Below are 26,820 nucleotides of genomic sequence, written 5' to 3' on the forward strand. Positions count from 1 at the left end.
ATACTTACCACTGACTCTTGCTTTCCTACATTAAAAAAAAAAAGATTTTAAGCTATCATTCTGTTAAGGTATTTCAAAATGTAATTATTTATTTATTCATTCATTCAGTTATTTTAAATGGCAACATTTTATGCAAATTCCTTTACCCTGTAAATTGGGTAAACCTACTGTGATTATCTATTTGAATTACTTCCTTTGCATCTGAGAATTAAACATAAGGGGCAGTTTAAGAAAGTATTCTGGCTAAAAAGCAGAATTTGTATTTTAACGTTGCCCATTTGTTTGCTTATCTCCCAACTTGACAAGTCGAGCAGCTGACCCAGGGTGCAGTGGGATGAACTCTGAAGGTGTGGGCGCACACGTTTACACCTGGCCCGGCCCTGCATCTCCAAGCCACAGTTCACCCCCCAGCCCCTACGGTGAGCCGAGAGCAGAGAGGAATGCGCCCACCAGCAGGCCTGAGACTTGGCCCCTCGGTGAAGTGCTCCCAGGGTCTGTGTGGGGTGCACCCTCTTGCCCTCTGGCCTCCTGTCCTTCCTTTTACATCATCTTCACTCTCATACTGCTTTTTAGAGTCTTTCCCATATCTGCTATAATTTAGGATCTTTTTTCTTGGCCATTTGGAATTCTTCATGGCGGCTACCAAGACTCACAGTCTTCCTTGATTAAAATATCTCTCAAAAGTCACAAACTTGGGTGTTTTTCCCTTGTATTAGTTTTTGTTTTTGTTTGCCTCTCAGTAAAATGCCAAGCTCTTCTAATTGTATTTTTAGATTTCAATAAAAGGCTGGACATAGAATCACTTAACTCTCCTCTTACAATCACCTACTTTCCTGGGTTCTCAGCCTGAAGCCACTTTTCTGAAGGGCTCAGGTTCCTGCATCCACCTGGTTTATACCCTCGGCTTCTCTGCAGGCACCCACTGTCCACACTGATCTTCACGTGGCCTCTGGTTCCTGTCCAGGTTACCACTAGACCTACTGCATCTTCTGGTTCTTTTATCTGGACCATCCAGATACTTACATTTCTAAAAATAATGTAATGGTCTCCACATTACATCCCCAATAATCACCAGTGTTTCTCCCCCAGAGATCTAATAACCTTGCATTTTGCCCCATTCTGCTTTTAAGAATCACCATATAATCACCTTAAAGTAAGCTGTCATCTTGACCTTGTCAGACTTTAATTTTTTTTCTGTTTATCTCTTAAAGTGCAATACCATCCATTTGCATATTATTAAATCATACCTCTGGTCATTGTGATTAAAATAATCACCTTTTAGAGAAAGAGTGTTTTGAATATTATTACTAGAAAGATGTCTTATGGGGTATTTTTCAAAAGACTCAGTTTTTCTTACCTAAATAAGTTGATGGACCAAGGAAATGTCTGTGATCAAAGATAAAATTTCTATCTGAAATCTTGAACTTTGCAGCAATGTGAAATTCTAAGTATTGTTACCATTAAAATTATCATTTATAAACAATAATTTCTAATAGTTATTAACCGCTCTTGAACTGCCAGATTCTGAGCTAAATATATTCTGTGTCCAGAAAGTAGACAACTGTTGTTGGACCTCTATAGACAACAAGATTTAGTATTAAGAGGTTAGGTTATTTACTCATTTGTTATAACAGGCAGAGCTGCACCTCAACCCCCATCAAAGCTGATGACAGAGTCTTGACTCCCAATAAATATTCTCTCTAGCTGTACAACCAGCACGAAATTATCTCTATGCTCTCTATTTGAAAACAACAACAATGCTTCCTCTCTAAATTATTCGCCTTCTGGTTTACTTACAACTGAAATAGACAGATTGAAATGTCCAGCAGCAAGCAATTTCCTAACATCAAGGACTGGGTATTCATTGTATCAGATTCACCAAATAAACATGCACGTCTTCATAGTAATTGTCATAAATGTCTGCATTTTAATTTATTAGTGATTTCAGGGCAAAAGTCTGTAGATACCAGGGGTTGCTACAAGCACACACGTATTTGCATTCATTTGCTCACTTGCCCTGTTCTCACTCTTTGAGTCTGAGGCTTCTGTCTCCGCCAGTGTCAACAGGGATCCCTCTGCGCCGCAGAAACAGGAGTGTGACAGGGCAGGAAGTTGAGCTCAGTTAGAGTGTGCACTGGTTCCAAGGGCCAGGTAAAACCACCAATGAATTAGCATTCAAAGGATGATTTTCTAAATTAAATAATTTATTGAGTTGTAGTTCACATACTATACAATCTACCAACTTAAAATGTACAAGTCAGTGGTTTTTATTATGTTCACAGATGTGTGCACCCCTCACTAAGTCAGTTTTAGAACAGTTTCATCAACTGAAGAAGAAACCCATAGCTTTCAGCCACCACCCCCAAGTCTGTCTCAGCTCTGAGCAGCCAGCAGTCTGCTCCCCTACAGATTCCCTATTCTGAATTTCCATTGGAAGGCAATCATAAATCATGTGGGAAAGACCATTAACTTTCCCATAGCTAAGCTGAGTGGTTTTGGCAGATCAGCACTGCATTCAGATGGATAAGAACGTTGTCCATGTTCTCAAAATGATGTTCCTTTAGGTGCTTCTCCTATACCTGTTGACTGTCTGTGATTTTCTGTTTACAAGTATTCTCCTTTCTCTGAATGGATCTGTGATGTTGAAGTCTATTATCTTTTTCTTTCTGGAGCCCAGAATATGACTGATTGATTGTAATGAAAAGATTGAGTTGAAAGGATTTATTTGGCAAGATTCCCAGTGTTATTAAAAACATAACTGAGTTTGGTTTAGTGGAATTTCACAGTAATACTAGAAAATCATTGTATAGTCTCAAGCTCAAAATGCTTTAACTGAGGCCTTATATCCTGGAACCTCTAGAACTAGCTATAGAATTGATTATCTTTTGTGAAAAGGCTCTCTCAAAACTGAGTGGCGTACTTTTTAATATTTTCTGGGATGCAATTTAGATTGTCACCTCACTTTTTCTAATCTCATTTTACCCTGGATCAACCGAGCTCGAGTAATTCATTTACTTTCTATAAACCATGGCCAAAAGCCTTGCAGCCTGACTGGCCTTAGGGTAGGTCGGGGAGAAGATGATGAAGGGAATCTGCCCTGACCTCAGGTCCTTCATATTCTAGAGGGAAAGGAGACACTGATCAAAGTGTCATGCAGAGAAATGTGGTCCCAGGCATGGCCCAGGGCATGTGCACAGAGGCTGATGGAAGGACTCTGGCTGTGTATGAGCAGAGTCTTAACCTTACACCTGGCCAAGGGTCAAGGGGAAAAGCACTGGGGGCCAAGGGGTCGTGCTTGCGGAGGAGGACAAAGGTCCAGGATAAAGCAGAGGGGAGGCTGAGGTCACTGGACCTTGGCTTTTATCCCACGTGCAACGTGAAGCCTGTCACCAATTGTAAACAGGGTGAATCATGTTATCTGCTTTCTGTCTGGAAGGTTTTGAATCTCCCTAGTTAGGTCCAGAGCTAAATCTAATTTACTTTGATAAAGCTGGACTGCTCTCACATTTCATTTAATAAATGAAGGCACAGTGATCTTCAGTTCCAATTTTATCTTCTGAGTTTTGTCTTAAAAATCTCTCTCTAATCAATTAATAAAGTGATCTCCTTAAATTAGCTTTAAAATTCTCTCAGAGCCTCAAATGTCTGATTAAAAAAATAGTAAAAATAAAACACGTTTGGATTCAAATCATTGAAATTTCAGAAGCAATTTTACATATAAAAGAAAAATATTGACCAAACAGGGGTTAGTTACACCTTATTATTAAAAGATAATTGTAAGTCTCAGGTATTGAGAGAAGGATGGATAGCTGAGTTGACCCTCAGAAAACTGGTACCTCTAGACCAAACCCGGGAGAGACTTCCCACTCTCCTACCATGGTAGCCTGTGCTAAACACCTGAGCATCAAGAAAACCTTTGAATTCAGTACTGCAAGAAGAGAAAATGAACAGCTAAAGGAAAGTGCTATGACGCCAGCTGCCGGCCTAGAGTGAAATACACGGGGTTCTCCTCTGCCCCCAACACCAGAACCATATCTGGATGGGTCTGTTTTCTCTCTTTATGTCACATAAAACTTCATCACTGTATGCTTTGTTTTAATCAGCATTTTCTTCTAAGAAACGGAGATGTATTCTGAAAATTTTTCCCATTTTTGAAGTATCTCTAGGAACTATCTGTAACCATACGCCTTTGATTCCATTGTTCACCTTCTTAGTTTCTACTCAAAATCTTTCTGCAAAGTATTTTCAAGAGTGAAAAATTTTAGGTCTGAGAAAGCTCTAGAGTTCATTGTTTCCACTTATTCATTCAACAAACATTTCAAAGCTTAAGAAAGCATCATTATTCCAGGCACAGATATTACCTCAATGTAGGAAACAAATTTGATCCCTAGGTTAGGAAGGTCCCCTGGAGAAGGTCAAAGTAACCTACTCCAGTGTTCTTGCCTGAAGAATCTCATGGACAGAGCAGCCTGGTGGGCTACAATCCATGGGATTGCAAAGAGTGGGACACGACTGAAGCAACTTAGCATGTGCACACAAGCAGGAAACAAATAGCCAAACCAAATAGCCAAGACAAATACATAAATAAGTCCATTGCTGTTGCAGAACTTACTCTGTGGTTGGGGACAAGGGAAAAAGAAAGAAAATACAAGATGAATGTAGGAAATGAAGAAGACAGTAGAAGAGGAGAAGCTGATGAATATAATGGGAGAAGACAGAACAGAACGCAGGCATGGAGAACCCAGAGCCCCAAACCTACACTTAAAGGTCCTTGGGTCCTGATCCTGTGGGGTTTCCTATGCTCTGGAAGCACGTATGTGCACTGTGCCCTCTGTCACAGTCCTGGGCTCTGATCATGTGAGGATTGTCCTGGACAGGATCAGGGCGCTGTGACACAGACCAGGAGGCAAAAGCAGGACCCAGAGCCGAGGAAGCTCACACCAGAGACTCTGCCCAGAACTCATGTGGGGAGGGGGTGAGTGCTCGGTGGGATGTGGTGAAAACAGGGGACTGATGGGTGGGTTTGAATTTCACCCTGGGTAAGGCAGCTTTCAATATTTGTTTATCACATCTCTTCCTAATACCCCAGAAGTAGAAAGTACTACTTGTCAAGAAAAATCTCAGAGCCACTGCTTTTCTTGACTATCGCTTCTCTTGGGCTCAGTGGTAAAGGATCTGCCTGCCAATGCAGGAGACGCAGGTTCGATACCTGGGTCAGGAGGGTCCCCTGAAGAGGAAACGGCAACCCACACTGGTGTTCTTGCCGGGGGAATCCATCCCATGGACAGAGGAGCCTGGCGCTACAGTCCATGGGGCTGTAAGAATCTGACACAACTGAGCATGTGTGCATTGTCTATCTTATTTTTAAGTTTATTGAAACTCAGTGCTAAAAATGGACATTTATGGGAAAAAATTGTCTATTCTAAAATAATTTTTGCCCTTGAAGGGAGAAAGGCTTAGGGATTTACTTATTCTGAAGCTGCAGAAGCCCCAGTGGAATTTAGATCTTCTTTTGAACTACCCACATTAAAAGTGCCATCCTTACCTTCTATGTGAAATCTTACTGTTTAATGAACTTACTTGATTTTTTAACTATTGCTTTCAACCTTCTCAACTCTGTTACATAAAACAGTAATTTATACAGTTACTTCAGGAATTTATTTTCTTCCACATAAGTTCAGTTACTTATTTTTCTGTATTTTTTCCTGTCTCATTTGGTCCATTAGCCAAAGCACTACTGCATTATTCTTGGTGGCTTACTGTGTTCTTTAGCATACGCTTCCATATAATACTGATGACCTACCCCGCTCCATTAAGCATATGCACACTCTGCTTTTTGTCCAGTTTGTGCAGGTAGAGATTCTGTCTAGCTACTTAGCATTCCAAGGGGCCATTGCTTGGTTTCCAGCATAAAGCAACTTAGCCAGATAATGGAAATGCATAATTGTCTGCTCTTTGGAACCCGAAATAAGAGTTTCTACGATGGATAGCATGGCTGGTCATTGGAGGAAATGTCTTCTTCAGGCATCACCATATTAATCTTAAAAAATTAAAATTTTCAAAGTCAACTATTATTAATTCTGGGATGTCACAGTGAAATTCTAAACAGATAAGCTTCTTGGGAGCACAGTCTCCTTGATAGAGAGATTCCACGAGTTTATTTAAATTCTACTTAGTGTCTGTTCACCTGCTATCCTTGGCCTGTATAGTTTCTGAACTAAAAGCTGAGTTTTTATTCTTTTGAGATGAAAAAGTGAAACGTGTGATTTTTTTCTTTCCAGGGGGGAGCGGAACATAACATTCCAGTTGTGGTTTCAAAAATCTCGAAGGAACAGAGAGGTAAAGTGTTCAGAGGGTGTCCTGTGGCTGCTTCCTGAGTGAGTCACTGAGGAGCAAGACTGTAGTTCAGAACCAGGAGATTGTACGAAATTTCTCGGTCCAGTTCCCATGACCTGGCCACACGTGGCTGGTTCTAACTATGGCGTTTCAGACCCTTATCCACACCCAGCCCCCTGCGGTGGGGCAGGCTGGTCTTTAAAAGAAACATGGAGCTGATTCTGTTAGTGGATTGACTGTCCAGATCTAGACATTTTCATAGGCACCTTAAACTTAAGGGAACATGAGAACATTTAGTCCTCCCTCCAGACTGTAAGATCTGAAATGATGGGGTTAAATGGAAGTATCTCAGCATGGGTTTCAGAACTTGAGCTGAATCATATGATTATTTTTTGCATTTCCATTGCTTGTGGATCTTTTAAGATGCTACCCTTATAGACCATTTTACTTTTCCCTTTAATTACTTTTTCCTTTAATCCTCCACCATCTTTGCCTTTGCCCTCAATTAGTTTTGGCTTTATTGAATTAAGAACTCTTACATCTGTGTGAAGAAAGTAGATGAGGCATAGTCAATTCTCCTTCTCCATTCACAGCTGAACTGTCAGGACTGCTGTTTATTGGGGACGCAATTCTCCAGGTATACATTTTACCATTATTTTCCATGTGTCACCAAGATACAGTCAGTTCACAGTACGCTCTTCAAATTCTCTCTCTCTTTCCATTGCAGATAAATGGGATTAATGTAAGAAAATGCAGACATGAAGAAGTGGTGAGTCTTCTTTACTTTTTCTAATATTGTTATTTTCCCCATGTGCAAATGATTTATGGCATTGATAAAAACTTGCTTTTTTCATTAGGAACATATGAAACTGGTCCTGTGTGATATCAGATTTTCAAATAATCTCTTACTTGTTTTATTTTTCATATTAGAAACAGATCAGTGACTATCACCTGGAACAAAATGTAATTCAAGAAATACTAAAGGAGGGCTATTTGCTATGTTTCCCAATTAATCCCCACAGCTTTCCCTTGTAGCTCAGTCAGTAAAGAATCTGCCTGCAATGCAGGAGACCTGGGTTCAGTTCCTGAATCAGGAAGATCCCCTGGAGAAGGAAATGGCAACCCACTGCAGAATTCTCGCCTAGAGAATCCCATGGACAGAGGAGCCTGGTGGGCTACAGTCCACAGTGTCCCAACAGTCGGACATGACTTAGGGACTAAACCACCACCAGAGCGTGTCCACTAAGCATATCTCTAGGTGAAATATACCTCTAAATCTTTGCAAATCTTTGAAAGCTTATACATTCTCTGTTGCTCAGTCCTGTCTGAGTCTTTGTGACCTTATGGACTGTAGCCTGCCAGGTTTCTTTGTCCTTGGGATTCTCCACACAAGAATACTCAAGTCTGTTGCCATTTTATTCTCCAGGTCATCTTTCCCACCCAGGGTTCAAACTGGCAGGAGACTTAAGAGACACGTGTGTGTGTGCCCGCGCACGCATGCGTGTGTGACAGAGATAGACAACATTTAGAGACAGTTGATCTCAAGGCTCTGGTTTAGCACTCAGCAGCTACACAAAAAGGTCAGCCGTGTTTATTGTGAATTTTCTTGGATGTTGGTAAATGTGCAGACCTGAATTCCGGGCCTCAGATGTCCTAATTCACTTTTAGGTGACCCAGGAATTTGTCTTTCAGCAGCCACCCCAGTGGTTTCTTGTCAGCAACCTCTAATCGACACTTGGGAGAAGCTGGGAGGTGGAGGAGCTTCTGTGGGGCTCAGGGAGGACATAAAAAAATGATGCCAGAAAGAACAGCCAGTGTCGGGCACTTGGGAAATGTTTTTCACGGTTGATTCAATAACACTCATAGAACCTTCACTGAATTTCCATATCAGCTCACATGGGAAAGGAGAGAGGAGAAATTATGTTTAAAGGTTTGTACTCAGGGGTCAAACAAAATGAAAATACCCTGAGCCTTCGGCTTCTCACAGCTTCAGTTCATTTGGTTTGTGAGGACGCGGCACCTCTGCTAACAGCTACTTGGAGAAGACTCTTCTGACATATTTACATATTTCAGACCTCAAAGAGGCAGCTTCAAGTGTCTGAAAAGCTCCAGCTCCACGAGCAGAGTTCTGGAGGGTTCTTCGTGGGACAGGCAAGGAGTATCCCTTTGCATCACTCCTCTGCTATTTCAAAAATCCTACTTGGTCCCTTTTGGCATCCCTGGTGAGCCTCGCAGAAAATGTATATACCTCAGATCTTATGCCACACCACATAGGTACAGGGAAAAGCAACATTTGAGAACAAACTTTTAGACAAATGATAATCAGCACAGCACAAACTGCTCTGTTCTGAAAGTGTGTAAATTCCAAATAAAGCCCTGTAAGCAGAGATATTTTAACTTTAGTCTTTTTTTCAGAAGTACAGAGAGATGTTAAACTCATTGTCCAGGGAGCAAGAACAGGTGCATTCTCTTCCAAAAACGCATGCTATCAATGGAGTCCGGTTTGTGATCTTCAGAGGCCGCAGTGAGCTTACAGAAACTGTGTGGGGCTTTGATTGAATAGATCAGTGTGGCCTGAAAGATTTGTGATTGTTGTTCAGTTGCTCAGTATTCATGTCTGACTCTTTGCGACTCCATGGACTGTAGCACGCCAGGCTTACCTGTCCTTCACCATCTCTTGGAGTTTGCTCACACTCATGTCTATTGAGACAGTGATGCCATCCAATCATCTCATTCTCTGTTGCCATTTTCTCCTTCTGCCCTCAATCTTTCCCAGCATCAGGGTCTTTTCCAATGAGTCAGTTTTCTCATCAGCTGGCCAAAGTATTGGAGATTCAGCTTCAGCATCAGTCCTTCCAATAAATATTCAGGGTTTATTTCCTTTTGGATTGACTGGTTTGACCTCCTTGCTGTCCAAGGGACTCTCAAGAGTCTTCTCCAGCACCATGATTCGAAAGCATCAATTCTTCGGCACTCAGCCTTCTTTATGGTCCAACTCTCACATCCGTGCACGACTACTGGAAAAACCATAGACTTGACAATGCAATCCTTTGTCAGAAAATGATGTCTCTGCTTTTTACTATGCTACTAGGTTTGTCACAGCTTTTCTTCCAAGGAGCAAGTGTCTTAATTTCATGGCTGCAGTCTAAAAGATTGGAACGTGCTTGAATGGTGTTCATTCTGTTTCAAAGAAAAGGGACTTGAGATTGTATTGCAAATTGTATATGGCCCTTTATAATAAGCTTTTATTCTTTTGAGAAGTTTAAACTTATCAGCTTTGAAATGTAGATACTGATTTTCTTAGCTGGTTCCAGTCTTTCACTTTGCAACAGTGATTAGCAAGTTTTTATCTTCACTGTCAATTATCTAAGTAAGCAAACTGACTGACACCTCAGTGGGGCTGATTTTAATTAAATGTTCAAGACCAGACTTACATGGGCAGAAAAAGGCACCACAACCTGAGAGGTATGGATAGTTTTAGAGGTATGGGTAGTCAGTGCCTCAGAGTCCCTAATTTAGAAAGAAACTGAGAAGGTGTGACCGTAGGTTGTTTGCACACCTGAGACTCTCTTGTTCACCTGCACAGGTCACTGCTGTTGGAAGCAGCATTGTTCTTAGATGCCTTCTACAGGAAGCCATGGCTTCTATGATGAGCTGTAGGCTGGACTGTGTATATGGGGAATCCCTCCTCCTCACCCCTAAGTGTTCAGGGGATTGTGTTAATGGAATTCTTTACCCAAATGCCTAGAAATAGATCATCATGGCTTCTGCATCTGTTTCTCACGTTGCCAGTTGGGGTGAGTGATCTCAACTCCAGGCTGTACCCACCCAACCCTGGGAGCCCTCTTGATACAAGAAACCAAGAAAGAAAAGCTCCCAGTTTCCATATCAAAAAGGATTAGCACAGGCACCAACTTTGAGATGTATGTGTCCTGAAAAAGAGTTTCATCCACTCTTTGTTGTTATGATCTTACTCATAAAGAGCATTAGATAATTAGAAGTGAAAATAACTGTCACTCTAATTCTGAATTTGTGAATTTGAACCAAACTCTACCAGAGTGTGTAATTTTTACAACAGCAGAAGGAGGAGCTCAAATTATGTAAATTAAAGGATTCATTCAAGCAATGATATCAAATTTTGATAAGAGAAACATAAAATATTTCTTAATATAATTTTGATTATTATAATATATGCTTAATTCAAAATTTTCATTGGAATAAAAATAACATTTACCTTTTTAGCTCAATCAGAAAATGCCATTGCAAGGGTTTGTATCACATCATCTGAAAATGAGGCATTAGTTTATATACTAGAGGTTTTGTGAGTTACCAAGAAACACATTCAGGATGTGACTTGGGACTACAGATCAATTTAGACCTTGGCAAAAAGGTAAACTTGTCACTGAGTTACATACCATGTTTAACCTAACTACTGACAACTCCCATGTTCTCAGTTTAAAAATAGGTTTTAAGGTCTAGCCGATTAATATTTTTCTCAAGAACTCTGACCATACTGAACTTTTTTTCTTTGGATCAACTACCACCAACTAAAGCCACACATGAAATAATTTAACTTTTAATATTTCCCACTGGTTTGGGAAATGTTAAGTGCAAAGGCAACAATGTGGGAAATATTATTTATTGAATCTGTGAATTTTGAAAAGCAATAAAATATCCAGAACTCTGTGATTTTGGAAAAGCAATGAAGTATCCAAAACTTGCCTTATTTATATCCTTAGGTTTTCATTAACACCTTTAGGAGTTCCTTCTCACAAGTCTGTCCCCTAATTAGGTTATGAATAGAGACAGCACAGGAGATAAGTTAATTAATTTTCCTCCTGGCTACAAACTCTCCACCAGTCTCCATCTGGCTATTAACAGGGGTCTGTACTTTATTTCATTTCTTTGGTTTTTGCCCAATGTTTCTTTTCCTGTCCCAGGATCCAAGCCAGATCACACATCACAGGGAGTTGTCAAGTGTCCCATGGCTCCTCCGGGCCGTCATAGTTTCCAGGACTCCTTTTTTCGATAACACTCATAGGTTTGAGGCATATTGGTCAGCTGTTTTGTGCAATATGTCTCAATTGGGAGTTTTCTCATGTTTTTCTTGCAACTAGACTGGGTGTTTGTGTTGCAGGAGGAAGGCCACAGAGGCACAGCCCATCCTCATCCCGTTTCACCATGTGTACGCACCTTCCTGACTGAGTGGCCAGCGCTGGGCAGAGGCTGAGTGTCAGGCTTCTCTGCCTGAGGCCCCACGTGCTCCCCCAATGCTCTGCTTTGAGAAAGGGGGTCGCTGTGCAGACTCCGCACTCAGTGGTAACATGCTTCTCTGTCATGGGGTGGGCTGTCTGCCTACGTTCCCTGGAATTCTGCTGCACAGGAGATTTGTCTGTTTATCCTCAATGTTTAAACTTTATTCCAGCATTCTGATAGATCAGAAGGGTTGTGGACCTTGACCTTGTACTCTGGGCTATAAGCTCTTTTCAAGTGGTTTTAGTGTTGCTTTGCAATGGTCCTTGGGCTTTGGGTTTTTTTTTTTAAGCACTTTCTCAGTTTGTGGCACTAAAAGTTGTTTTAGGCGCATTTTGCACATTTCCTGCCAAGCCAGGAATCAACCGTTTCTCCCAGAGGCCCTGCTGATAAACTGCGTTCTTGGAGCTGGGTGCTCATTGCTCTGGAGCAGCTGTGCCTCCAAAGCCCCTCGGCTCACAGGACAGGGGGCATGTGTGAGTGTGTGTGTGTGTGAGTGTGTGTGTGTACCGAGGTGCTCACATACCTACTCACACATGTCCATGTCCATGTCCATATCCACTTTAGAATAAACACGAGACTACATGGCTGTCTCCAAGGAAAGCCATCATCACGTAGATGAACGACTAGAACTAGCCCCCTCCCTTTGCTTATCTGTAACCCCCCTCAATGATGAAAGTGAAAGATGAGAGTGAAAAAGTTGGCTTAAAGCTCAACATTCAGAAAACGAAGATCATGGCATCTGGCCCCATCACTTCATGAAAATTGATGGGGAAACAGTGGAAACAGTGTCAGACTTTATTTTTTTGAGCTCCAAAATCACTGCAGATGGTGATTGCAGCCATGAAATTAAAAGACACTTACTCCTTGGAAGAAAAGTTATGACCAACCTAGATAGCATATTCAAAAGCAAAGACATTACTTTGCCAACAAAGGTCCGTCTAGTCAAGGCTGTGGTTTTTCCAGTAGTCATGTATGGATGTGAGAGTTGGACTGTGAAGAAAGCTGAGCGCCGAAGAATTGATGCTTTTGAACTGTGGTGTTGGAGAAGATTCTTGAGAGTCCCTTGGACTGCAAGGAGATCCACCCAGTCCATTCTGAAGGAGATCAGTCCTGGGTGTTCTTTGGAAGGACCGATGCTAAAGCTGAAACTCCAGTACTTTGGCCACTTCATGCGAAGAGTTGACTCGTTGGAAAAGACTCTGATGCTGGGAGGGATTGGGGGCAGAAGGAGAAGGGGACGACAGAGGATGAGATGGCTGGATGGCATCACCGACTCGATGGACTTGAGTTTGAGTGAACTTCGGGAGTTGGTGATGGACAGGGAGGCCTGTTATGCTGCAATTCATGGAGTTGCAAAGAGTCGGACTGAGCAACTGAACTGAACTGAACTGAATCCCCCTCAACAGATGGCCACACCATCTGCAGTCTGTTAATTTAATTGTTCTAACCCAGTACATATGTACAGCAGGATCAGGATGGTTAACCCACTCACCAGTGGGCAAACTCCATGAGGACAGTAGAGGATTGATGTACATTTCCTTTTTGCCTTTCGTATTCTAGATTTCATTAGTTTTAGGTCGGTTCCACTCCCCCATGCCCTACAGGAAAGTGGTTTCAGACACTGATAACACAATCTTGTTGCCTTCTGTTCTTCATCCTAACATTCCTCAACCTCTCAAATGACTCCTTTAAAGGTCTGCACACACCAAGGTTCACTCACCTTTTGCTGCACACTCTACAAGTTTTAACAAGTGCACAGCATTGCGTCTCCACCATCATAACACCATGCAGAAGAGTTCCACATCCCTAAAATATCCTCCTCAACCATCCCCTCTCCCCCACACCAACGATTCTCTGGAAATAACCATCTCACTGTCTGCAGAGTTTGCCTTCACCAGAATGTCATGCAGTTGAAATCATAGAGAATGTAGCCTTTTCAGACTGGCTTCTTTCACTTAGCAATGTCATTGAAGAATGATCCATGTAATTTAGCTCTCGATGATTTACTTATTTTTGAGCAACAAATAATATTTCAGGGTCTGGACAAGGGAATATTAAGCAATTTCACTACAGTTTTTCTTTAAATCTATTTACCCATTGGAGGATACCCAGTGATTATGAATAAAGCTGTTATAAATATTTGCATGCAGGTTTTTGTGTGGACCTAAGTTTTAAATACTTTGAAAATAAATAACTTAGCAGGTATATTGCTGGTTGTATGGTAAGATTTTACTTACTTTACAAGAAGCTGCCAAACTGTCTTCTGAAATGGCAGTGCTATTCTGCAGTCCCTCTGTCAGCAGTAAAGGAGTGTCCCGTGCTCTGAATCCTCAGCCACAACTGGTGTCTCGAGGTTTGTGGATCTGAACCACGTGGGCAGGGGTATCTCATTCTGCTAATGTATGATTCATTAAATGACAGATGATGGAGGACATATGTTCATATGTTTATTTGCCTTCTTTATATTTTCTTTGATGATGTCCGTTCACATATTTTGCCCATGTTTACATCCAGTTGTTTGTTTTCTTATTGTTGAACTGAACAAAGTTTTATATATATATGTATATATACATAGGAAGTAACTCTTTGTGTGTATTGGATACAACATAAATAAGTGGTTTAAAGATATTTTCTCCCTGTCTGTGGGGGAGAAAATTGCTTTTTAATTTTCTTAAAAGTATATTTTACAGAACAAAAGTTTTTTAATTTCAATAAAGTCCAACACATCAATTATTTGATAGCCATAAAGATTGCTTTATTTCCTTCTTTAAATCTACGTAACCTTAATTTCTGTTTTGTTTCCATCATATTAGAAACAAGTCTGGAAGCTTGCAGCATGATTTGAATACTCATATGAATATGAGAAAATGTGTCCTTATATGTCGTTTTCTTGTTCTTGGTCTCAGTGGGAAGGGGATTTCCCATCATTAAGTGTGATATGAGCTGTGTGTTTTGTAGATGTTCTTTATCAAGTTGAAGGAGTCCTCCTATATTTCTAGTTTGCAGAGAGTTTTAATCAAGGACATATGTTGAGGCTTTTCAAATGCTTGTCCTACATCAGTTGATATGGATATACTTGTTTTGTTCTTTAAATGTTTGATGTGGAGATAACATTGTTTGAATTTACAATGCTGAATCATCCTTGCTTACCTGGAATAAACCTAGTTTGTTGTGATGTATAACTCCTTTTATACATTGTTGGTTGGGTTTGATGTACTAATGACTTTTTGAAGATTGTTGCATAAATGCATTTGGGGCTGCCCAGCATCACATCAGCATTCCTCAAGGGATGTTTATCTACCTATTGCTTCAACTTGTGAGCCAGTGCCTTCCAACAATTATGTGCCACAAACAAAACTGAGTCGAAAACAGGAAGATAGACCATAAATCCCGTAGAATAACACGATCCAAAAATCAGCAGTACAAAATAATGGAGAGGGTGTGGAGCCCCAGGAATTTTCACTCATTGCAGGTGGAAATGCAAAATGATGAAGCCACCGTGAAACACCGTTTGACAGTTTGTTGCAAAGTGAAATATTATGTTATACAACGGAGCATGCATATTCACAAGTATTTAGCCAAGAAAAACGAAAACATATGTTCATAGAAAAATATGTATAGGAGGTTCTAGTAAAGCTTTTATTTTAGAGCCAACCAACATGTCCTCGACATATGAATGGATAAACAGACTGTGCTGCAACCATAGGTGGAATACTCTTTAGTGATAAAAAGGAGTGATTGTCTCAATCGATGCAGAGAAAAGCATTTGACAAAATTCAACACTTCCTTGATAAAAATAACAAGCAGGGAATAAAAGTAAGCTACCTCAACATAATAAACACTTTAAATGAAAAACCCAGTGTTAATATCATACTCAGCAAAAAAAAAAAGCTTTTTCACTAAGATCAAGAATAAGAAAAGGATGCCCACTTTCACCAGTTCTAATCAACATAGTATTGGAAGTTTTATCCAGTGCAACTATGAAAGGAAAGTAAATACATCAAAATTGGAAAATAAAAAAGATGATCTCTGTTCAGAGATGACGTAATTTCATTTTATTTTTGTGGATTTTAAATTTAAAAAAATGAGGCAGATAATAACCATGCTGTCAGATAATACATAGAGTTATGCTGTGCTGTGAACCACATCTAAAAGTTTCTTTCACACTGACTTGATGGTGAAAGTCTGTTCAAAGATGTTTTATATTCTTAACGAAAGTATAATTTGATGCTCAGATACAGATTATTTTGTGGAATCTAAGATTGATTACAAAATTTTTTGCTTTCACATCAAAAATCAGCCTGTAATTAGCAATAAAAATGTCTTTTCAAGAGAATTACAGGTTGTGAAAATAAGGGAAAATACAGTTGTTTTTAAAGTGGTGTAGCTCAGATACTGAGTGAGAGACACAAAACCATGATTAGCATTATTTTTGTTAACAAATATTGTATCCAGGGAAAGACTGAAGGCAAAAGGAAAAGAGGGTGGGCAGAGGAGATGGTTGGATGGCATCACCCACTCAATGGACATAAGTTTGAGCGAATTCTGGGAGGTAGTGAAGGACAGGGAAGCCTAGTATGCTGCCGTCCATGCGGTTGGGAAGAGTCAGAAATGACTTAGCAACTGAACAACAACTATATCTAGTGTGCACTCACGTCTCTGGGATAAAACAATTGTACTGGAAATTATGTTTGTCCCTGTGAAGATTTTATGGTTTGAGATGCCAGGATCCACAAAGCAGAATCCCAGTAGTATAATGTACACTGTACCACATACAGTGTACAATATAAGGCATTGTCAGATGCTAGTGATACACAATCGGAGAAGGCAATGGCACCCCACTCCAGTACTCTTGCCTGGAGAATCCCATGGATGGAGGAGCCTGGTAGGCTACAGTCCATGGTGTCGCTAAGAGTTGGGCATATGACTGAGTGACTTCACTTTCACTTTTCACTTTCACGCACTGGAGAAGGAAATGGCAACCCACTCCAGTGTTCTTGCCTGGAGAATCCCAGGGATAGAGGAGCCTGGTGGGCTGCCGTCTATGGGGTCGCACAGAGTCAGACACGACTGAAGTGACTTAGCAGTGATAGACAATATACAACACTTGCTTCATTCACTTTGAGAGTTTTATTCTTTCTGCCTATAATTACTTGTGCTCCATCTATTCAAATAATGTGAACTTTATGTTTATTGGTTAGCAAATAATCTGACCAGATCAGATGAAATTCAAACATTTTTCTCTTTCCCTATGGTGAACCTTGTGAGGCGACACATGAAAGATGAAAGGCTCTCCATTTGTTACTCTGGATGTCAGGAGGTAAATCTCAGCATCCCCCTGAGATGTTTCCTCAACAATTGGGATGGTCATACACATCTCCCAGTTACTTCAGAAACCGCTGGATAGTTAGTCTGGGAAACGTCAAGAATTCCTTCAGAGTTTCTTTGCCAAGCAACATCAAAGAGAATGTGTGATGGTTCTTACTGGGGTCCTTGGCCAGGCATGGCTGCTGCTCAGTCCATGCTGTGGTTTCTGCTCAGTGATGAAAAAAAAAAACAGGGTTCCTCCCAGTAGTGAATAGAAACAGCACTGGACTGGAGTTCCAGCCCCATGTGCCACACGGCACAGACTTGCTGATTGAGTCTCCTGTTTGTGAAACCCAGACGGGAACTGCCAGTCGCGCTGGTGAGTGACGGCCCTGTGGGTCCAGTGGTCTGACTGTCCTCACCTCATCAATCTCCTTCCTCTTCGGGAGCTGTGCTGGGCAGGTGCTCTGTCTAGGGACACGGTTGCCCAGGTTGCTATGGAAACAGAGCCAGACTAGATGCAGGAGTAAGAGCAGCCCTTCTCCTCTCATTACTCACAAGGTGAACCCTTCTCCTGCTCAGGACTGCAAATAGAGCTAAGCCGGTGGAGGGAGTATGTGGGGACTTCAGCCAGGAGGGTCAGGGGCAGGGAGCCCAGTGTTCCTCACCATTTGCATTTTAAGGGACGTGCTGGTGAGAATTACAGTCAGTGGTTTTCTCTGATACTGTTTCATTGGAAAGTACTCTCTGCAAGCGTATGTGCCCTCATTGAACCCTCATTCTTCTAAAATTTCTAACCGAACATAAGCCATTTCAATTTTACATCTCAAGTGACCAGCTTATAGATTTCTGAAACTGGCATTCATTGACCTGAATTTGTTTAAAGAGATAGAGCTTAAAGTTCCTGTTGTTCAACCTTGGCTTCAGGGTCACATGAGACACACAGGATTCCCCATGGCTTCTGAGACAAGGCAGCTTTATGACAAGACAGGCTAATGTCTGGGCACCGGCTGTGTTTCATGTATCGTCTCGATCAGTTCACCCTTTCGTGAAGTGTCCTTGGGTTGAGATGATGCTGCCTGTTGGAGAGGGATGGGTGAGTGTGAGGTCTGAGCCTGAAGCTGAGTGACTGACAGAGAGGTTCCCCAAGAGTCTGTTTTGATTTCTGCTTTGTCATCCCATCACTGGTCACTTTGTCAGGTACCAGATGGCAGGACTGTCCTCTGGGACTTACTCTGTTGAAAAGAAGTAGAGTTCAAAGTAGAACAGGAGACTTGAGGGAGATTCCAGATGACAAAATAAAAAGGCAGTAAGTTGATACTCTTACTAAGGGCCACCCTTACACATTCTCAGTAATTTCAGATACGTCAGAGAGGAACAGACATACACAGCTTCAAAATAAAGTGCCTGCGTTTTGCAACAAGTTCATAACCATCTTCAGGGCTATAATCGCCATGTCCTCACCATTTTGTGTGTGATAGATTCCTCTGAAAACTGAAATCTGAAGTAATCATGAAGTAATAAACTCTGTTTTCCTTCATGTATTTAGCAGCATTAAAGGATTATTTTCTCCCCACTCATTTAACACATTATATTTGAAACTCACATCTATTTTCAAGTATTTGAAATGACCAGACGCCCAGAGAAATCACTGTTTTCTCATGGCAGGACAGCTGTATTTCTCCTTCTTGAATGTCTATTTCCAGGGAGGTGCTGGTAGAGCCAACAGGGGCCCCACAGCGCTGCTGACGGTACCAGAGCATGAATCCTGCTCTCCGCGTGCTCCGGGGAGCAGGGGGCGTACCTAAAGTTCAAAGTGACATAAGAAATGATGCATGTGATAGAGTGAGATGAAAGACTACGGGAGCAAAGTGCACCAGCAACTCCACAGTGTTTACTTCCGAGTCCTGTGCTGCTGTGCAAACGTGTTGTGATGATGTGTGTAAACAAACACTTGCGGCTCCGGGCTTCAGCTGCTCTTCCGGTGTGGGAGTCACCACGTCCGTGTTGCTTCTCAGATCCTGACAATTCACTCCTGAGACAATCTCATACAGAGTTGTACAAAAATAAGGGAAAGTCTCTCCCTTCCTTCAAAAATTAGATAAAGCTTAGTTTTGAACCCATCTGTTCCAGATGACTTTTTAAAAATAAACTTTTTACCAATTTAAAATTTTTGTTAAAGTGCCTAATAGAACATGAACTCGTCGGTTGACATACAACGTTAGAAAGCACGGTAAAATATTACTTGTGTCTTTGAAAAAATACTGCAATTAAAACAAATGCTGAAATAGTGTTACTATAGTGTATGAACTAGCTGCCAATGTATTCTGCTTGTTAAGTTCAACTCATCTAGAATGTGGCATTTCACCCACTTTTATTACATAGAATCTTATTTTAATGAGGTCTTTTAAAGTGATGGAATTTTTAGTTATAGCTTCAAATATGACAGTAAAAGTGGATCAGGTGTTCTACATGCTCACCTCACTAAAGTAAATGATTTTTTCCATATTGAAATTCATTAAGAGTTATTACTATATCCTGGTTAATATTAGAGCTGACATTGTTATTTAGTCAACCTCCATTCTTATTTGTAATATTTACCCAAATTGAAAACTTACTACATACTTGCACACTATTTTAGGGTGAAACTTTAGGAATTCAGAAGTACTAAAAATTTAGTAGTTCTCTTTAAAACATACAACTATATACACATTTTTGCTGTGATTTTTTTAAAAATTTTATATGAATGTAACATTCAGACTTGAAATGTCTATATAAGGGATCCTGTTGTACTTATTTGTGCATGTGGAATGTTTCCCACAAATTAAAATGCAGGAAAGGTGATGGGATGAATGAATGTGTGAGATTCACCCTCAGGAACGTCACAGCACCTTTCTCCAGCTGTGATGTCCACAGTAATCCAAACCCCCATCCCTTCCTCCATCTGTCTTCAGCTTTTCCATCACTGTTCAGTGTCACTTTGTGGTAAGAGATGGTATTTCTAAGTTACCTCAAACTTCTTTCTTATTTTGCACTTTCTTATTTTCCACATTCCATGTGATACTTGCCTTCTCATGTTGATCCACCCACTACTTCCAGGGGTGACAGGATTTTCTGTATGCAGTTCTGCACCTCATTTTCCAGCTGGACAGTTCAGGCTGTCACACACGACTTACTGTCCAATCTGGTGGGCTACTGTCCCGCCAGAGTCGTACAGAGTCGGACAGGACTTAAACACACACGCACCGGCACCAGGGTTCATGGGAACTATAGGCTCCGTCCTTGACCAGATGTCTCTTTCCTGAGAAGGCCCTGTCTCCACCCTGAACGTTGGCAGCACTCTGACCCCACCCGTCACCTGTAGGTGTGGATACGCACACCTGTCCTCACAGAGAGGGGCGTGTGCCCCCCCACTGCTCCACAGATTCCCCTCAAGTGTACATGTGAAAGTGGAAAGCAGAGGACCTAGTCCCACTCAAGAGAGCCCCACACAATAAGTACATTATTTCCCCCTACAGTTAGTATAAATAAAAATAGTTATACAAGAAAACACTTTGTTCACTCAGTGTCCACAGGTGGTCACCATCTCAACATGGATAGTAACGCTTGGTATCATATCTAGTGCCAGCTTAGCTGTTTTGTCTGAAAAGAAGTTTGTTTAAGACCGTTCCTCAAAGTCATGCTCAATTTCTTTTTCCTCCAGAGGTCAGGACTCTAAGGAAATCATTTACTGCACTTAATGACATATCAGCAGGGTGAGGCCAAAGTCAAAGGGAAGTCCTGTGTGTGTGTGGTGTGGTGTGTCTGTGGGTGTGTGTGGTCTGTGTGTGTCTCTGTGGTTGGTCTGTGTGTGTGTGCTATGTGGAACCCACAGCAGGCTCACCACCAAGACTAAACCCTCCCATCAGCTGTGCACTCTGAGTGGTGTTGACATGTCAGTGCAGGTTCATAACTTGTATCAAATGTCCCACTCAGCTCGAGTGTGTTGACCACAGGGAGGCTTACTTCTAGGGGGCAGGGGGCCCAGGTGAAATCTCTGTACTTTCCCCTCCAGTTGGCTGAGAACCTGAAACTGCCCTACAAAAATAAAGTCTTCAGAAAGCAAAATGGTAAAATAACCTCCAGCTATGAGCATTTTTGGCTTCATACACCACAGCGGTGGTGGGCGGCTAAATATTTCCTCAGAATCTCCTGTGAATTTAGAATCGCCCCCGCGTGAAGGCAGAAGGACAGAGAACACAACAGGATTCTACGCAGTTTCCTGTCTAACAGACGGATGGAATTTACAGACATTTAGGTCACGGTCCGAACGGTTATCTTGTCCTGGTTTAACAGAGTCAGCCTATACATATAGGAGTAGTTCCCTTTCCTTTTTCCATTTTTATTGATTGTCATCTTTTACCAACTTCTGTGCTTTTGCTCATGTACTCACCCAAGGCAGTATGAGAGAAAAACTGTGCCGATATGTCATCTGATTAAAATGGACATTTGATTTGCATTAAGAAATGTGAATGAATATGAAAACGATGATTGGATTTATTGGCACTGATTTCCGATTGTGCAGGAAGATGACATTCTTCCTTATTCATGATGTGGAACCTGTATTTTCTTTTTTTTTTATTTTATTTTATTTTATTTTTAAACTTTACATAACTGTATTAGTTTTGCCAAATATCAAAATGAATCCGCCATAGGTATACATGAGTTCCCCATCCTGAACCCTCCTCCCTCCTCCCTCCCCATTCCATCCCTCTGGGTCGTCCCAGTGCACCAGCCCCAGGCATCCAGTATCGTGCATCGAACCTGGACTGGCAACTCGTTTCATACATGATATTTTACATGTTTCAATGCCATTCTCCCAAATCTTCCCACCCTCTCCCTCTCTCACAGAGTCCATAAGACTGTTCTATACATCAGTGTCTCTTTTGCTGTCTCGTACACAGGGTTATTGTTACCATCTTTCTAAATTCCATATATATGCGTTAGTATACTGTATTGGTGTTTTTCTTTCTGGCTTACTTCACTCTGTATAATAGGCTCCAGTTTCATCCACCTCATTAGAACTGATTCAAATGTATTCTTTTTAATGGCTGAGTAATACTCCATTGTGTATATGTACCATGGCTTTCTTATCCATTCATCTGCTGATGGACATCTAGGTTGCTTCCATGTCCTGGCTATTATAAACAATGCTTCGATGAACATTGGGGTACACGTGTCTCTTTCCCTTCTGGTTTCCTCAGTGTGTATGCCCAGCAGTGGGATTGCTGGATCATAAGGCAGGTCTATTTCCAGTTTTTTAAGGCATCTCCACACTGTTCTCCATAGTGGCTGTACTAGTTTGCATTCCCACCAACAGTGGAAGAGGGTCCCCTTTTCTCCACACCCTCTCCAGCATTTATTACTTGTAGACTTTTGGATCGCAGCCATTCTGACTGGCGTGAAATGGTACCTCATAGTGGTTTTGATTTGCATTTCTCTGATAATGAGTGATGTTGAGCATCTTTTCATGTGTTTGTTAGCCATCTGGATGTCTTCTTTGGAGAAATGTCTATTTAGTTCTTTGGCCCATTTTTTGATTGGGTCACTTATTTTTCTGGAGTTGAGCTGTAGGAGTTGCTTGTATATTCTCGAGATTAGTTATTTGTCAGTTGCTTCATTTGCTATTATCTTCTCCCATTCTGAAGGCTGTCTTTTCACCTTGCTAATAGTTTCCTTTGATGTGCAGAAGCTTTTAAGGTTAATTAGGTCCCATTTGTTTATTTTTGCTTTTATTTCCAATATTCTGGGAGGTGGGTCATAGAGGATCCTGCTGTGATGTATGTCAGAGAGTGTTTTGCCTATGTTCTCCTCTAGGAGTTTTATAGTTTCTGGTCTTACATTTAGATCTTTAATCCATTTTGAGTTTATTTTTGTGTATGGTGTTAGAAAGTGTTCTAGTTTCATTCTTTTACAAGTGGTTGACCAGAGTTCCCAGCACCACTTGTTAAAGAGATTGTCTTTAATCCATTGTATATTCTTGCCTCCTTTGTCAAAGATAAGGTGTCCATATGTGCATGGATTTATCTCTGGGCTTTCTATTTTGTTCCATTGATCTATATTTCTGTCTTTGTGCCAGTACCATACTGTCTTGATGACTGTGGCTTTGTAGTAGAGCCTGAAGTCAGGTAGGTTGATTCCTCCAGTTCCATTCTTCTTTCTCAAGATCGCTTTGGCTATTCGAGGTTTTTTGTTTTTCCATACAAATTGTGAAATTATTTGTTCTAGCTCTGTGAAGAATACTGTTGGTAGCTTGATAGGGATTGCATTGAATCTATAGATTGCTTTGGGTAGTATACTCATTTTCACTATATTGATTCTTCCAATCCATGAACATGGTATATTTCTCCATCTATTAGTGTCCTCTTTGATTTCTTTCACCAGTGTTTTATAGTTTTCTATATATAGGTCTTTAGTTTCTTTAGGTAGATATATTCCTAAGTATTTTATTCTTTCCGTTGCAATGGTGAATGGAATTGTTTCCTTAATTTCTCTTTCTGTTTTCTCATTATTAGTGTATAGGAATGCAAGGGATTTCTGTGTGTTGATTTTATATCCTGCAACTTTACTATAGTCATTGATTAGTTCTAGTAATTTTCTGGTGGAGTCTTTAGGGTTTTCTATGTAAAGGATCATGTCATCTGCAAACAGTGAGAGCTTTACTTCTTCTTTTCCAATTTGGATTCCTTTTATTTCTTTTTCTGTTCTGATTGCTGTGGCCAAAACTTCCAAAACTATGTTGAATAGTAATGGTGAAAGTGGGCACCCTTGTCTTGTTCCTGACTTTAGAGGAAATGCTTTCAATTTTTCACCATTGAGGATAATGTTTGCTGTGGGTTTGTCATATATAGCTTTTATTATGTTGAGGTATGTCCCTTCTATTCCTGCTTTCTGGAGAGTTTTGATCATAAATGGATGTTGAATTTTGTCAAAGGCTTTCTCTGCATCTATTGAGATAATCATATGGCTTTTATTTTTCAATTTGTTAATGTGGTGTATTACATTGATTGATTTGCGGATATTGAAGAATCCTTGCATCCCTGGGATAAAGCCCACTTGGTCATGGTGTATGATCTTTTTAATGTGTTGTTGGATTCTGATTGCTAGAATTTTGTTAAGGATTTTTGCATCTATGTTCATCAGTGATATTGGCCTGTAGTTTTCTTTTTTTGTGGGATCTTTGTCAGGTTTTGGTATTAGGGTGATGGTGGCCTCATAGAATGAGTTTGGAAGTTTACCATCCTCTGCAATTTTCTGGAAGAGTTTGAGCAGGATAGGTGTTAGCTCTTCTCTAAATTTTTGGTAGAATTCAGCTGTGAAGCCGTCTGGACCTGGGCTTTTGTTTGCTGGAAGATTTTTGATTACAGTTTCAATTTCCATGCTTGTGATGAGTCTGTTAAGATTTTCTATTTCTTCCTGGTCGAGTTTTGGAAAGTTGTACTTTTCTAAGAATTTGTCCATTTCTTCCTCGTTGTCCATTTTATTGGCATATAATTGTTGATAGTAGTCTCTTATGATCCTTTGTATTTCTGTGTTGTCTGTTGTGATCTCTCCATTTTCATTTCTAATTTTATTGATTTGATTTTTCTCCCTTTGTTTCTTGATGAGTCTGGCTAATGGTTTGTCAATTTTATTTATCCTTTCAAAGAACCAGCTTTTGGTTTTGTTGATTTTTGCTATGGTCTCTTTTGTTTCTTTTGCATTTATTTCTGCTCTAATTTTTAAGATTTCTTTCCTTCTACTAACCCTGGGGTTCTTCATTTCTTCCTTTTCTAGTTGCTTTAGGTGTAGAGTTAGGTTATTTATTTGACTTTTTTCTTGTTTCTTGAGGTGTGCCTGTATTGCTATGAACGGAACCTGTATTTTCTACCTGACAGTATCAGGCCAGTTATCTCAATCCTGTTCTCTGAAAATATGACGATTTCTGCATTAATTTTTTTAGTATATGTGCTGCTGAATCAAGCATGTGTTTCTGCATTAATTAAAAAATATGTATGTGTTGAAGACTTGAAGTTGTGGTTATCCAGAAAGACACCCATAACTGATCTTTTATTGAAAACAAACTCAAAGTTTCCTTGCTAGAGTAAGGTTTTATAATTTTTGAAAAGTTTTTATTTATCTCGATGGCATTTGAACAAAATTTCAAGACTCAAGTTTACCAATATAAAGCTTCAAAAGAAAAGCTTTTGCCCATTAGCTATTTCTGGGTCAACTATATTTAACTTATTCTACTTTGTTCTCTTAATTATACTTGAGCTTCTGACAGTGTTGTTTTTTATTTAACATTGGATATTATGTATTGCACACTTGCTGTAGAATGTCTGCATTTAGTGGCTGCTTTCCACTGCCTCACACACTCCAGTGCACTTGTATAATAATGATTATATAAACATTAAATGCCACTGTGAAACAAGCCAAGTTCATAAATTCTTACTAAGCTAAAAACTAAAAAAAAATAAAAATGGGAACTTTGCATGGGATTATCGTGAATCAATGGGAAAGTAGAAGAGAACTGATATCCTCACAGTATTATGTCTGGGGGTGTCCATGATACACCATCTTCCTCCAGTTCAGCTAATCTTGTATTTATTTGTTGATATTAAATCAAAGCCAGTTGATCACTATACATTACTTTGTATCTGTGATATTCCACACTAAACTCACTTAATAACTCACCATGCAGTGATGTCTACAGGCTCTTAAGGATTTTCTAAATTCAAAAATCATGTTACCTCTGAATAATGTGTTTCATTTCTTCTATTCAATTTTAATGATTTTGATTAGCTCTGTTCTTGCCTTATTACAGTAAAACCTGAAGAAAGATTAAGGAGAAATGAAATTGGTGGCCATTTTTGTCTCATTTCTGATCTCAAAGAGAAATGTCTCAGTAATTCACCATTAGCTGTGATGTTTCTTATACACTTTTTGTGTATCTCTTTATAATATGAAAGATACTTCTTTGTACATTCAATTTTCTATGAGCTTTTATCAAATGAATCGAATGAATGTAATCAAAGTCTTCTTTATATCTATTAAAATGATTATATAATTTTCTTCATTTTTAAAATTTCCTACTTTTAACATGATGCTATGTATTATTTGTGTGTGTGTGTGTGTGTGTGTGTGTGTCTACCTTATCTAATGATCAGACTGGGTTAATGTTATTGTTCTGTCCTCAAGTCAGGGTTAGGGCCAATCCAGCAAAGTTGTTTATGCTATTTTGCTTTTTTATTTCTATAATTTCATTTGATTTGGGGGGCTTCCCCAGCTGGCTGAGCTGTAAACAATCCCCCTGCAATGCAGGAGATGCAGTCTGGATCTCTGGGTTGGGAGATCCCCTGGAGGAGGAAATGGCAACCTACTCCAGTAGTCTTGCCAGGGAAATCCCATGGACAGAGGAGCCTGGTGGGCTACAGTCTATGGGGTCTCAAAGAGTTGGACACAACTGAAGCGACTTAACATGCATATAGCACATAGAGACCAGAAGTCATTCTAAACCATTTTCATAGTCAGTTCTTTAATGATTTTATGATGATCATTTTTCTATAAGTTTAATAACAAATTATGTCCCCATGGTTATTAACTGCTTCTTCACTATTTATTCTTAATTCTACTCTTAGTCTATGTGAGTTTTTAAAATTATAGATATACATATCTTTTCTAGATATGTTTGCTATAAATAATCCTCAGCTTTCTGAACTTCTTTTAATATTGCTAACGTTTGGCTTGTTATAATATTTTGGCAAATGACTATTATTTAACTGGTAGAAATAGACCTAGTAATTCTATAATTTGGAAAGTGTGAAGAGTTGTTCTATATTTTCAGGGAAAGAGAAGAAAATATGCAATGATATAAAGGAACAGCAATATCTATTTATTCTT

The 26,820-nt window shown here is 40.1% G+C and overlaps 1 protein-coding gene across 2 annotated transcripts in view; it reads left to right on the top strand.

Annotated features, from left to right (window-relative positions):
- The window catches only part of SNTG1 (syntrophin gamma 1), a 147,160-nt gene that overhangs the window by 23,157 nt on the left and 97,183 nt on the right, over positions 1-26,820 (top strand). For both annotated transcript variants that reach the window (XM_055545957.1, XM_055545958.1), the window contains exons 4-6: positions 6,282-6,339; positions 6,930-6,973; positions 7,064-7,105. In XM_055545957.1, the coding sequence (XP_055401932.1) occupies positions 6,282-6,339; positions 6,930-6,973; positions 7,064-7,105 (144 nt within the window). The remainder of the gene's footprint in view (positions 1-6,281; positions 6,340-6,929; positions 6,974-7,063; positions 7,106-26,820) is intronic.

The sequence above is a fragment of the Bubalus kerabau genome, chromosome 14, assembly GCF_029407905.1.
Source record: "Bubalus kerabau isolate K-KA32 ecotype Philippines breed swamp buffalo chromosome 14, PCC_UOA_SB_1v2, whole genome shotgun sequence".
Classification (NCBI taxonomy): Eukaryota; Metazoa; Chordata; class Mammalia; order Artiodactyla; family Bovidae; genus Bubalus; species Bubalus kerabau.